General features: G+C 35.4%; 1 protein-coding gene across 1 annotated transcript; it reads left to right on the top strand.

Annotated features, from left to right (window-relative positions):
- Nucleotides 1-1555: 1555 nt before the first annotated feature.
- On the top strand, nt 1556-2299 carry LOC145127209 (protein FANTASTIC FOUR 3-like). The gene has a single exon (XM_079062441.1). It carries the CDS (start codon nt 1556-1558, stop codon nt 2297-2299), a length of 744 nt encoding a protein of 247 aa, XP_078918567.1.
- The last annotated feature ends 12245 nt before the right edge of the window (nt 2300-14544 follow it).

A 14544-nucleotide genomic window follows, 5' to 3' on the forward strand; every position in this document is an offset into this window, starting at 1 on the left:
GGTGAGAGTGAACACCCATTAAAGCACCATTTTATAGGCAATAACCTTATACCCCCCCCCCCCATTATAGACCAGTGTTGTGAATGAGGCCTACTAAAGGTAAGACTGACTTGTCTTATACATATATATATATATATATATATATATATATATATATATATATATATATATATATATATATATATATATATATATATATATATATAGGTTCAGGTTCATTTGAGATCATGCTAATTTTGTGAGACCGTGAGACCAAATCTAAAAATAATTTTAAAGAGCAAAATAAAAGGAAAAATCCGAAAATTCTTTTTTTAATTATTATTTTCGTCACTTTAATTACCTCAAAAAATAAAAAATAAATAAATAAATTACTTTTTTTTTAAAATACGTGAAATATTCTAATAGAATATTACACTGTAAATATTCTAATGTGATTTTTAGAATGTTAGAATATTATAGTAGATTTGTCAGATATGTAGAATATTCTAATATTCTACTAGAATATGTAAAAAAATATTTTTTTTTGGTATTTTTTTATTTTTTTTTTGGAAAATATAAATTCCGAAAATAATATTTGAAAAAAAAAATTCCAAACGTTTCAAATATTTTGTATTTTAAAAATATTTTTTTTATCTACCAAATGAATGGCTAGGATTGCGTCTCACAGTCTCACAAAATTAGGTCGTCTCACATGAACCTAACCCTATATATATATATAAACTTATAATATTATAAAGTATAAGGGTTATTTTGTTTTAGGGTGTTATTTTGTTTTGGAAGTATAAATTCAAGTTGAAAAAAACAATCACAAAGAATATCGTTGTGTGCTATTGAGATTTGAGATTGATGAAACTGAAGCCGGATACATCTTCCTTTTTGGAGAAAACTAAGATATCAATATTATTTGACCGACTCGTGAATTAGGTTATAAGTGAGATACGAGTTATATATGAGAACATTTTATTAATGATTGTCTCATATATAATGTCACGTGAGCAAAACATATATAAAATCAGTCATAAGAATTGAATGTTTACATAAACGACTTAATTTTACAATAAAAAACATTAAATACAAAATACGTACAAACTAAGAATTTAACATATATTAGCCGATCATAACATAAAATAACAAGGTATAAGAAGTGAATACATCCAAAACAAATTAAATAACTTATTTTACAAGAGAATAAAAAACAATAGACTGAATATACATAAAATAAAAACTATATTACCTTTAGTCGTTATCAAACAAATCACTAGTAGATTTTTGTTTCTTTTCTTTTTTTTAAATGATGACATCATACTCAGTAGTTAAATAAAAAAATCTTTTTGATGAATAACCCCAACTCACCTTAGAATTTTCATTTTTTGTGCCTATATATAACAAATACAGGTAGGTTGTCAGACTGCGTGGAAGGAGAATAATTATATAATATCAAGTGGTGCAAAAAAGGTTTCCCATTCTCCGTCCCTAACATCATCTTCTGTCATCACTTTCCCTCCCTATAAATTCAACCCTACCCTCTCTCTTATCTCTCGCATACCATTAAAACATGTCGACAGTTGTATGTCGGCAGCCTTCCCAACCTTCCATGGACTCCTCTCATGTCGTCGAAGCCACAACCATGAGACTCAAACTAGTCTCACCTAAATCTTACAACCAAAAAACCATCTTCGGACCTTCCAGTTTCCTCCAATCTCCTTCTTCCCACAAACCCATTGATGAATACTTCCACACAGAAACCAAGAACTCATATCTTCATGACCAAAAATCTCTGAAACTTAGCCAGAAAAGCCTCGAGCTTTGCACTGAAAGTTTGGGTAGCGAAACTGGCAGCGACACGAGCGAGGATGACGCCATTTTTGCCTTCCCATCGTCGACTTTATCAGTCAAAAGGAGTCGGAGAGATCAGGTGGAGTCCAAGAAGGTGCTTTCACGAAGCTTTCCACCTCCATTGACGACGATGAGTGGGTCTAAACCGTTTCAAGTTAGGCCTCATCGGGAAGGAGGGAGGCTGATTATCGAAGCAATGGAGATGTCGTTGGGGAATAGCTGTTTACGAGCTGAAAGAAGCCATGGGCGGCTTCTGTTGACGTGTTCGAAGAGCGAAGAAGACGATTGTGACACGGAAAGGGAAGAAAATGACATGAATGATGTGGAGAAGGATGACGAGGAAATGGAAAGAAATGTGGTGGTTGAGAACTTTCAAAGGTTAAGAAGGTGCAACGAAGATGAGCATAGAGACAAAGGAATATGCTGTAGCTGGGAGCCTTCTTGTTGGGTGGCTACCACATAGATATGTTAAAAACATGAAACGTATCATCAAAACTCTTTGTTCTTTTTTAAACGACAGCAGAACGCTTCCACTAACTCGTTCAAGGTTTTAATAAAGAGATAATCACAATGTTAAATACAAGAGATATATATACACACTTCAACTGATCTCCTCACTTATATATGGATCCTTTCCTTGGGCACTAGGATAAACATGTCGTTTGTTCCTTTTTTCAAAGAGAATGTAAATGTAAATTGAGTCATAGTGTTTTTCATAAAAGCCAAATTAATTAGAGTGACATTGATTATGCATTTGACGTTAATCATAGATTTTTGTAGACTTTCAGCCCGCTTTACATATCCCACGTTTAGTAATTATCAGTGGTGAACCAACATACAAGTTACAAAAGATGACTTTATCTAATATAATTTCCCGAGGCTTCAACAAAGGAATAAAGATTGATGCTCTCTGGGTCGTTTTCACTCTCTTCACAAATTGTCGGAGTCCTCCATGATTATCACTTGTAGGGTAACGAGGGTTCCTAATTTAGCAAACGTTATAATCGACCGGGACTCTACATGAGTTGAAATGAACTGAGTCAATGTCGTGCTTTGAATAGAAAAATATATATGCATGGTTTACATCATCTAATCAAAGATCAATGGCCTAACGATCGTAAAATTTCATTTTCAAAAACTTTTCAAAGGAAGTATGGGTTCAACTATTCATCATACTAGAATTTGGTATATATATTTTTAATAAAGATCAAGATATTATGTGTTAGGGTAATATTTAAATATCATATATCGCATTCTTAAGCTTTCAAAATATTAGATTTATCAAAAAAAAAACTAATTATAATATTTTTTGAAATTTGTAATCATGGACGAAAAAAATCTGAAATAACCATAATATCCATGTTTCTATACACAACCACATTTTATATCATAATCTATAGTTTGGTCTTGTACAAAGAGAAACAGTGACACGAGTAATTAAAAATTCTTAGAATTTTATATCACATACATTACAAATAAAATTAATAGAATTAATATCTAGAATTTCCAGTCACCTTTTTCTCATGAACTATATAAATAGAGAAACTAAATTTTTTTCTATTTTAGTTAGCCTAATCGAAAATCAAACAAAAAGATGTGTTGGATTTTGTTATAACTTCTTCCCAATTGAATATTTTATAAGATTCAAAAGTTATGCTACAAACAAGAACCCCCACTTGAATATTTTATAAGATTCAAAAGTTATCCTACAAACAAGAACCCGTGAAGAACATTCATATTATCAAGTCTTATAAAAATGTTTAATTATATTAATTACATTACAAGTATTTAAACCAATTAAACCAACATTACAAGGAGTTTTTGTGAGTATACTTTTTGATTTCGGATATAAACCCGCCCACATGCATTGATGAAAATCGAAAATCGAAAATCGCTGAAGATGGCAATGGTTGAGCTAGCTCAGTGGCGAAGGCGGGTAGAAACGACAATGGTGGAGTCGCTCTCCGCCAGGTCTCGTCGTTCGTGGTTCCATGCGGCGTTTGTGTTTGCGTCCAATTCATGTATTCTAAAAAATATAAGAAGGGATATTATGGTCATTAAATATTTTTTTTCTTCTAACTGTGATGAATTTAAATTAAAAAAATGATTATAAAAGTATTTTAAAAAAGATTTAGGTAAATTCAATTTTTTCAAAGCTTACGAAGATATATATGATATTTACTTATTAGGACGTACAATAATATTTCAATATTTAGGACATATACGGCAATATCAATCTAAAAAAAATTGACACACTTTGCTCCTTTATTTCTAATTATAATTAATTAACTATGTAATCGGGTGTATGGTTTTCTCGAATCATTTATTACATTATATTGTACGTACGGATATTGAGTAATCTTATCATTTTTTATTTGTTTTTTTTTCTAAATAACCGTTTATTATTATTTTGTTATTCATATTAGCACGACCATAATGTAATATGAGCATAGGGTTTTAGTTTATGAAATTTATAATATAATTAGAAAACAAGAAAACAAAAGAGTACCCATGAGTTAGGCGATTTTAAAGATTGTTTCCAATTTTTATTTCTGACATCTCTTAGGACTGCTAAAAAACTTTCAGATAATCCTTGTAATGTTACTGGTTTAAAAGATTTTTATACTAAACCAATATGCGGTAATTATGAATATATTTATATCTATCAATATCTTGTAAGGTTATTAATTGAATTGTCATATCATTTTCATTCATAGTTAAATTTTCTTCTGTAGTTTTAACAGTTTGAATAAAACCTAACTTTTCAAAGATTCCTCGTTCATATATAAATTTAGGGTTAATGGTAGGAATAGTCCATTTATTAAGAAGATCTAAATTTTTTGGTACTTCATATTCTTCTATTAACCGGTTCTTAACCATTTGTTTATTATTATTTTTTAGTCTACTGAATATATTTATAAACAATAATTAGTAGGACCATAATGTAATATGAGCATAGGGTTTTAGTTTATGAAAAATATAATATAATTAGAAAACAAGAAAACAAAAGAGTACCGATGAGTTAGGCGAGTCAATGAGTAAAACGCCCTAAAACAACTCTGTGGCCACAAAAACGGGCAAAAAACATGACTTTGCCTTTTTCTCCAGACTTTTTTTTTCTTCAAATGCTCATATTAGATCATGATTTGCTGATCATAATACTATTTCCATGATAATACTATGTGATATTAACAATTTAGCCTTTCATTAGGCCTAATAAAAATAAGTAGAAGGGAGTAGACTAACTAGAAATATGATTCAATGTTGATGTATAGCAGTAACCTTGATACTCTAAATATATTTCAAATTTTTTATTTCAGAAAGATGTTTACAGGGGGGAAGATGGCTCCAAGCCTACCTAAAACATAAGAAAGAGTCTCCTTATATAGACTAGGAGAACTCAAAAACGAACAAAACCTAAATTATTATTACATTTAGCATTGGCAGACAGCTTTTAAAAAGTAGAAATGACTCTTTGTTTGATTCCTCCATCTTTAATAATTTCTGACGAATATTGTTCTCTGTCTTCAATAATTTCTGAGGAATATTATCCTCTTTTATTTTGGTTCACACATTTGTCACCTTGAGTTTATTGTGATGATGATGTCCTCTTGTTTTTCGAAAGATTCTTTCTTTGAGTGATTCACTTCTCGATCATATCAATCATGCAATCAATGGGAAGTTCTCCATCTGGAATTTCTTCATCATCTGGCTGGGATTCCCCTGTTAAGCATTGTGATTGACTTTGGTTTGCAATTGACATGTTATCTGAAATTTCTTCAACTGAACCATCATCTTACATTATCATGTTCTGTAAGACGTTTAAGGTTTTCCTTTATCTCGGAAAAGTATAACCGAAATGACTTGATCATTTCTTCTTTAGTTAGATTAACTTTTTGAGGGGTTGAGGGGGTTATATCCGAGAAATTTTTCTGATCTTGGTATTTTTTGATTTGTTGTTTGATATGATCAATTGTTTCCTGGGCATTAAGAACTTTTGTTTTTGGATCCTTATGAAGCATTTTAGGCCAGAATTTGGTAAAATATAACCTTTGCAGAGAAGGAAATTTAGAGGGAGTATAATCCACATGTGGGGACCATTTCCAGATCCAAGGAATAGAAAATTCCATGAAAAAAAATTCATAGAAGATATCGCTTCTAGTCCTTCTGATTTCAAAGGAATAGATTGTTTCATGTATCTTGGAGAGACTGGTAGCCATTCACCATATAATTTTCTGAATGGTTCCTCTGGGAGAATATCTATACTTGGACCATATGAGATCCACCAATTAGTAAACTAATCTGGTATATCTTTATTTTGGTTATAAACCTTTTCACATACTTTAAAGAACCACGTATTTTTTCTTTGAGGATTCTCATATAAGAAGGCTTTATGAAAACTTTCAATATAATCCCAATATGTAAATTTCATCGGTATTTTTGAAGGAGGAATTATAAGTTCTTTCTCCTTGAGGGTACTTAAACCCCATTCCTCAGCTAATATAATCTTTTTGATAATAGCTTTGCTGAAATTATAAACGCTGGTATTACATCCGGATGTAAAATGAGAAAATTCAACTGATCCGGTTATTTTTAAAATATTCTCATAATATAATCTTTGTTTATAAGAATACCCAGCGTATGTTGTTGTATCCAAATATCTAGTCATTAGAAACCATGGATCTTCATTATTTTCTAAAATTATAATATTATCTTTATGAGGTGATTCTTTATATTCAAAATTATCATTGATGGTTTCACCAGCTATAATCATTTGAGCGAAACTACGAGTATTTTCCCTTTTTGTTTCCAGAAATGCTTTAAATTCCTCATATGATGGCTCCCTGGAATCGGAAGGGGTTGATTATTTGAAGATTCAGTTCTATAAGAACTGCTTGAAGTCGTAGGATTTCCTCGACCTCTACTATAGCCACTCCTGTATGAAGGATGGCCTCTTCCACGATTGGAATTCATCCTGCAAATTAGCACATGGTCTCAGAGATTCTCTTATGAAAATATTTGAACAAACTGCTATATCTTTGCATGTCAATTCTTGTTATTGGTCTATCTTCTTTTTTTACATCTTTTGATAAATGATTCTAAGAACTATATTTGTTTACAATGAAGATTATTTTTTACCTGTATTTTTGAGTCAGACATAATAATTTTTACCTGAGGATATCAATGTAACATCCATAAAATTTGAGCCAAATTAAAACATTTTAATTCATCCAAAAACCATTAAGTTCTTACATCTCGTTTTCAAAATAGTTTAAACATCAGAGTATCCCCCATAACCATATCACATAAATCATAAAACATGAGGAGCGGTACGATCACGCCTTCGCCTTGCCACGATCCCCTGAAGTACCTGAAACAATACATTGAAACTGTAAGCCCGAAAGCTTAGTGAGTTACCCCCAAAATACCAACCACACATAAACATACTCAGAGCATATCACATTACATAACAGCCATGCACATCGGGTCTACTATGTGACTGGTCCGCCCGCACCGGGCCTTCAGTCCACCTGGTCCACCCTCCGAGTCTAGCCATGTACATCGAGTCTATAGTGTGATTGGTGATGGGTTTTGAGCATTCTAACACTCCTATGGTGTACATGCAACCCTAGAAACCTTGAATCTATGTTTGACTAAGATACATGCAAATAATTATTTTTCCAAGGTTCTTATCCTATCTAACATGGCATGGGGAACTTGAATCAAATAAAGCTAGTACAATTACTTACCTTGTAGTTGTAGTTGATTGCTTGGAGTTTTAGAGCCTAGCACCAATAGTGTGGATGCCTCAAATGGAAATCACAAATCACCACAAACTTGGAATTTTGAGAGAATAGTAATCACCTTTCTTGAAATCGGCCCTCTTACTTTACTCACCACAACTAGTGTAATTTCAAGAACCAAAGCCTCCTTTATATAGTGTGGTGGATTAGGGTTACATCCATGTAAACCCTAATACCCATGTCTTTTCATTTCCATGAGATCCATGGGTTAAAGCTCCATGGAGTATCCATGGACTTTCCATGCAAGCCTAGCCCATTCCAAATAAGCATTAGCCCACACTATATAAATACAAGAGCCCATATTTAATTAGTCATACTTTTGATCTCTAAATTAATTCTAAATTAATTATAGATCAACACTAATTAAATAATATGATTTTATATTAATATATTAGAACTTATAATATATTAATAAATCATAACTTATACTATTCTCAAAAGATTATCCGTAAATTGTTCGGGTGAAGTGCAACCCAAATGGACCATGCCGGGTCGGGTCAAGTACATACCAAATATAGTTATGGACTTAGACACTATCTCCAACAGTCTCCCACTTGGATAAGTCTAATAACTATAGTTGCAAGTATGACTTCAGGAACCGATCATCAATCGTAGCTCTTTAAACTCTGTTGAACTATGAAGCGCCATTTTAGATAAGTGATCATACAATCCTCTGTTCTAGATATCAGCCGGACAAATACATGGAACAAGGTCTTGCTTATTGTCCAGCATTTGTTTCCCGATTTCCGATTTGTTTGACATAGAACTTAACTGAACACATCAATTTAGTTCTGACCGGGCCCGGTACATAGGTCAAAACAAAATCATCGAGGGGCCCAGATATCGCTTCTAATCCAAGAAGGAACAAATAAACTTCGACTCATATGTTTGCTCTACTACTTGTTGAATTACACACAAAGGTACGTTTTATAACATCGAGTTACCAATGCGTTTTCGTACAATCAATGCATAACCAACTCATAGGTAACAAATCATATGTCTAGGTTTGAAGACTTATATGATATTACCGTCTCACGATCACTCGAGCTAAATTCCATGAAGTGATGCCAGTGAGCGTGGGTTGAATCCAATACTCAGAACTTATGAGCACTCATGAGTGTTGTAGCCCCGCTTTGTCTAACATCTTAGACCTCTACAAGCCAACCCATGACAGTCTTGATTCATATCTACTTCCAACATATGACCGACCGTGGAGAGTTTGAATAATATGATATAAACCATAACATAATTATTCTGGAAGTCAAAACATGCAAAAAGAAATAATAGTAAACGATTGACAAGAGATAGCAACACTTTACTCATAAATAACAGCTTTTATTTATCATCAAATGTCAATTACATTTTACAAATTTCAAGACTATCTAACTACTAAAACTAATATCATCCTTCAGCCCTATACTCCGAGCATGCTGGAGATGCTTAACCCGAGTCAGTACCTTCGTGAGGGGATCTGCTGGATTCTCATCCGATGATACCCTCTTTGCTACGAGGATTCCTTCTTCTATTTGATGTCTGATGAAGTGATATTTTCTGTCAATGTGTATGGATCTCCCATGATCTCTTGGTTCCTTGGCTAAGGCAACCGCACTATTGCTGTCACAGAAAATCTCCATTGGCTCCTTTATAGCTGGTACAACTCCAAGGTCTCCGATGAAGTTCTTTAGCCATATAGCCTCCTTTGCTGCCTCGCTTGCTGCTATATACTCTGATTCACAAGTGGAATCAGCCACTGTCTCCTGCTTGGAACTTTTCCAAGTAATTGCCCCTCCGCTTAGAGTAAAGACCCAGCCCGACTGAGAGCGGAAATTATCCCTGTCAGTCTGAAAGCTAGCATCACTATACCCTACAACTCTCAAGTCCTCACTGCCACCGAGGGTAAAGACCCAGTCCTTAGTCCTCCGTAGGTACTTGAGGATATTCTTTACCGCAGTCCAGTGTGCCTTGCCAGGGTTCCCCTGATACCTGCTAACCATGCTCAAAGCAAAGGCTACATCAGGTCGAGTACACGTCATAGCATACATGATCGATCCTACAGCTGAAGCATAAGGTATTCGACTCATTTCTGCTATCTCACCCTCAGTACTAGGGCTTTGTGTCTTACTCAATCTGGCGTTACTCTGGATGGGTAACTCTCCTTTCTTGGAGTTATGCATGTTGAACCTTTTCAACACTTTGTCCACATAGGTGCTTTGACTAAGTCCAATTAGTCTTTTACTCCTGTTTCTCAAAATCCTTATCCCTAGGATATAGGCAGCTTCTCCAAGGTCCTTCATAGCGAAACACTTCCCAAGCCAGGACTTTACTTCCTGCAGGGTTGGGATGTCATTTCCTATGAGTAGTATGCCATCCACATACAGTACCAAAAAGCTGACTATACCCCCACTAGTCTTGATATAGCCACAAGATTCATCTTCACTCCTTGAAAAGCCAAATTCTTGGATTTTCTCATCAAAGCAAAGATTCCATCTGCGAGGTGCCTGTTTTAATCCATAAATGGATTTCTCGAGCTTACACACTCTACTGGGGTACTCTGTACTGACAAAACCCTCTGGCGGAATCATGTAAACATCTTCAGCCAACTTTCCATTAAGGAAAGCGGTTTTGACATCCATTTGCCATATTTCATAATCATGAAATGCAGCAATGGCTAACAGAACCCTAATAGACTTAATCTTGGCCACTGGTGAAAAGGTCTCATCATAATCAACTCCTGGAGTTTGACAATAACCCTTTGCAACCAGTCGTGCCTTATAAGTGTGTACATTACCATCCATGTCGGTCTTCTTCTTGAAGATCCATTTACACCCAACTATCTTACGATCAGGTACATTGTCAACCAAGTTCCAAACTTGATTGTCATACATGGACTGTATCTCGCTATCCATAGCCTCTTTCCATTTAGCAGCCTCAGGGCCTGCCATGGCTTCCGTGTAGCTGTTAGGCTCATCCAGATTTACCAGTGTGTTATCACTGATAAGTGTCTCACCTTCTGCAGTAATATGAAAACCATAATAATGCTCAGGTGCATTCCTAACTCTGGTGGAACGCCTCAGAGGTATAGATTCTTCAGTCGGCTCAACAGGAGTTTTCTCCTCATGTTGAGGGCTAGGGTTTGAGGTTCCTTCACCACTTGACTCTTGAATTGCCTCAAGGTCAATTTGCCTCCCACTGTCTCCTTGGCTCATGAATTCTCTCTCTCGAAAGAATCCTCTTCTTGCTACAAAGACCACATTATCACTGGGTCTGTAGAAGATGTAACCAAAGGATTTATGTGGGTAGCCGATGAAAATACACCTTTTGCTTCGGGGTTCGAGCTTATCGTGAGTCTCGCGTCTCATGAAAGCCTCGCAACCCCAAATCTTGATGTGGTCTAGATTGGGAACTTTTCCAGTCCACACCTCGTGAGGTGTTTTGGCAACCTTCTTTGTAGAGACTAGATTAAGGATATGGGCGGCAGTCTCTAAGGCATACCCCCAAAATGAGATTGGTAGCGAAGCTCGACTCATCATGGAACGAACCATGTCCAACAAGGTCCGATTGCGCCTCTCAGCTACACCATTCAACTGTGGTGTCCTAGGAGGTGTCAATTGTGAGACAATCCCACATTCCTTAAGATAGTCAAGGAACTCAGTACTAAGATACTCACCACCACGATCGGATCGAAGCATCTTAATGTTCCTGCCCAACTGATTCTCCACTTCTTGCTTAAACTCTTTGAATTTCTCAAAGGTTTCTGACTTATGCTTGATTAGGTAGACATATCCATATCTACTAAAATCATCAGTAAAAGTCACATTGAACCGATTAGCATCTCTTGTGGCGGTTCTGAAGGGTCCACACACATCCGTGTGTATGAGGTCCAACAAACCTTCACCCCTAGCACAAGTGCCAGTAAAAGATGACTTTGTCATTTTACCAAGCAAACAAGATTCACAACTATCATCTGACTTTAGGTCAAATGACTCCAAGACTTCATCCTTTTGGAGTTGGCCTATGCGTTTCTTGCTTACATGTCCAAGACGACAATGCCATAAGGATGCTTTATCTAAGCTAGTGGAAGAGTTAATACACAATACATTATTTCCTAGATTATCTACAACAGATACAGTTTCATACACGCCATCACAAGGTAATGCTTTAAAATAAAGAACATTATTCAAGAAAGCATCAATACTACCATTATTATTATCAAAATAAAAGGTAAAACCTTGTTTATACAATGCATGAAAGGAAATAACATTTCTTGCCATTTCTGGCGAATAATAACATTTATTCAAATCTAATGTAACCCACTATTTAGCACTAAGGAATAAACTCCTATCTTGGTGACAGGTGAAGCTTTCCTGTTTCCCATGATCAAGTTTATCTTTCCCTGCTCCACATTTTCACTTCTTTTTAGTCCCTGCAAATCACAACATATGTGAATACCACAACCTGTATCAAGGACCCAAGACTTAGAATGAGGTGAGTTATTAGACAATATAGTGTATATACCTGCATGGTTGGGTTTTACTTTCCCATCCTTCAAATCTTGCTGGTACTTTGGGCAGTTTCGATTCCAGTGCGACTTTTCATGGCAATAGAAGCATTCAGCCTCATTAGGGTTAGCAGAAGGAGTGACAAAACCTTTCTTGGTTTTGGTTGAAGAGGAGCCTTCAAGGGTCTTACCCTTGGTACCCTTAGAAGGGTTCTTTCTCTTCTTCCCTTTGCCATGCCCGATTGCCAAGACCTTGGCCGCAGTTGGAGTAGGAGTAGGAGTAGTAACAACCGACTTACCCTTTAGACCACTTTCGGCGGTCTTCAAGAGTCCTTGAAGTTTGCTGAGGGTGACTTCTTCCTTGTTCATGTGATATGTCATGCGGAATTGATCATAACACGATGGCAAGGAGTGCAAAATGATGTCTATTGCTAACTCCTCAAGGAAGTTCACATTCAGCTTCAGTAAACGGTCCACATACCTTTGCATTTCCTGCATGTGGCCCGTGATGGGTTCACCATCCTTCATTCAGGTTGTTATCATGGAGGAGATTATTTCATATCGCTCTTGACGAGCACTTTGATGGTAGCGGTCCATCAAGTCCTGGTGCATCTCAAAAGGATAATAGTCCTCATAGGACTTTTGGAGCTCGGCTGTCATGGTGGCCATCATGATGCATGCCACTTTTGTAGCATCTCTTTCATGTACCTCATATTCAGCAAGCTCTTCAGGAGTAGCAGTTGGCTCGGGTACCTTCAGCTCCTTGTCGAGAACATATTCTTTGTTCTCATACCGAGTGACCATCCTGATGTTTTTGATCCAATGTGTAAAGTTGGACCCATCAAAGATGACTCTCCCACAAAGATTCATGAGAGAGAAGGAGCTAGTAGGGTTTGAGCCAGAAGCATTGTTATTGGAAGACATCTGAAAAGAAGAGGGAATAGATTAGATTAGATATAGAGATAGTCCTTAACAAAACACCCAAATGTAATATTAAGGCTAGGACCCAACACAATATTTTATAACTTAGAAGAGGGATGCCGTAATCTAAGCTATAAGATATTTGAAGGTAGGTGAATGACGATTCACCAATTTCCCCCATGAAAAACGAAATATTTAATTAGGTTTTAATTGGTTTAGAAACTCCTAGATTCTTTGAGATTCATTGAACTTTCTTCAATGACATGTTTCAATCTCGAGTGTTCCCTTCAAGTTTTGTGACTGGGATGCTGAGGATCACAAAACAAGGTGTGAAGTAACCATGCAAATTACTTGGTACCCTTAATGTATTACCCCTCAATCGATGTGCCGGTTAACCACACACGCTCCATCGATACTATGATAAACATTAAGTCACCCTTTACCTACCTTGTTAAGTTCAAGTTAGTGTGCCGGTTAACCACACACGCTCCACTAACGACTTAAACAAAGTGTAAAGTGTAATTTCATGGATTAGCACCTTATTCACATTTTCCTAAAATAACTAAGATTGGGAATTCAATAAAGTTTAGTTACTTTAGTATTATCATTATACTTTTAATGAGAATTTATAAGTCCTTGTCCTACCCGTTCGGCTAACGACCCTCCACCGATCAAGGAAGCGGTGGGTGAGAGTGGACACCCATTAAGTTGCCATTTTATAGGCAACAACCTTATACCCCCCCCCCCTTATAGACCGGCTTCGTGAATGAGGCGTACTAGCGGTAAGACGACTTGATCTTATACATATATAAATATTATTAAACTTATAATATTATAAAGTATAAGGGTTGAATTTTAACTTTTAAAATTCTAGGGGTTGGAACTAAAGTTTTTAATATGACTTTACATGTTCCAAAACTTGAGGGCAAGTTTTGTAAACTTTCAAAACTTTTCATTTCTCATAACTTATGAGTTAATGGTTATTAAAAATGAAGACTCTTCATTTTTTGTAACCTATGTGTTCTTTTAATGGTTATTTATAAATGTGACTTTTGGTTATCCATAACTTAAGAACTAGTTATGGAGTCCATTAAAACACATAAAGATCAAGAATTAATCTAATCAATTATTAGCACATAATTTCTATGATCTTCTAAACTCATATGTTTATAAGTGTTCATATCAAAAATTTCAAGAATCGTAAGTACATATACAAAACTTGAAATTTTGATACGAGCTTTTAAACAAAACTTCGATTTTTCAAGTTTTTTTTTTTTTTTTTTTTTGCATCAAGTATCAAATAAACAAACCTGGCTCTGATACCACTGATGGGTTTTGAGCATTCTAACACTCCTATGGTCTACATGCAACCCTAGAAACCTTGGATCTATGTTTGACTAAGATACATGCAAATAATTATTTTTCCAAGGTTCTTATCCTATCTAGCATGGCATGGGGAACTTGAATCAAATAAAGCTAGTACAA

The sequence above is a fragment of the Lactuca virosa genome, chromosome 7, assembly GCF_052849685.1.
Source record: "Lactuca virosa cultivar CGN04683 chromosome 7, Lactuca_virosa_CGN04683_v6, whole genome shotgun sequence".
Classification (NCBI taxonomy): domain Eukaryota; kingdom Viridiplantae; phylum Streptophyta; class Magnoliopsida; order Asterales; family Asteraceae; genus Lactuca; species Lactuca virosa.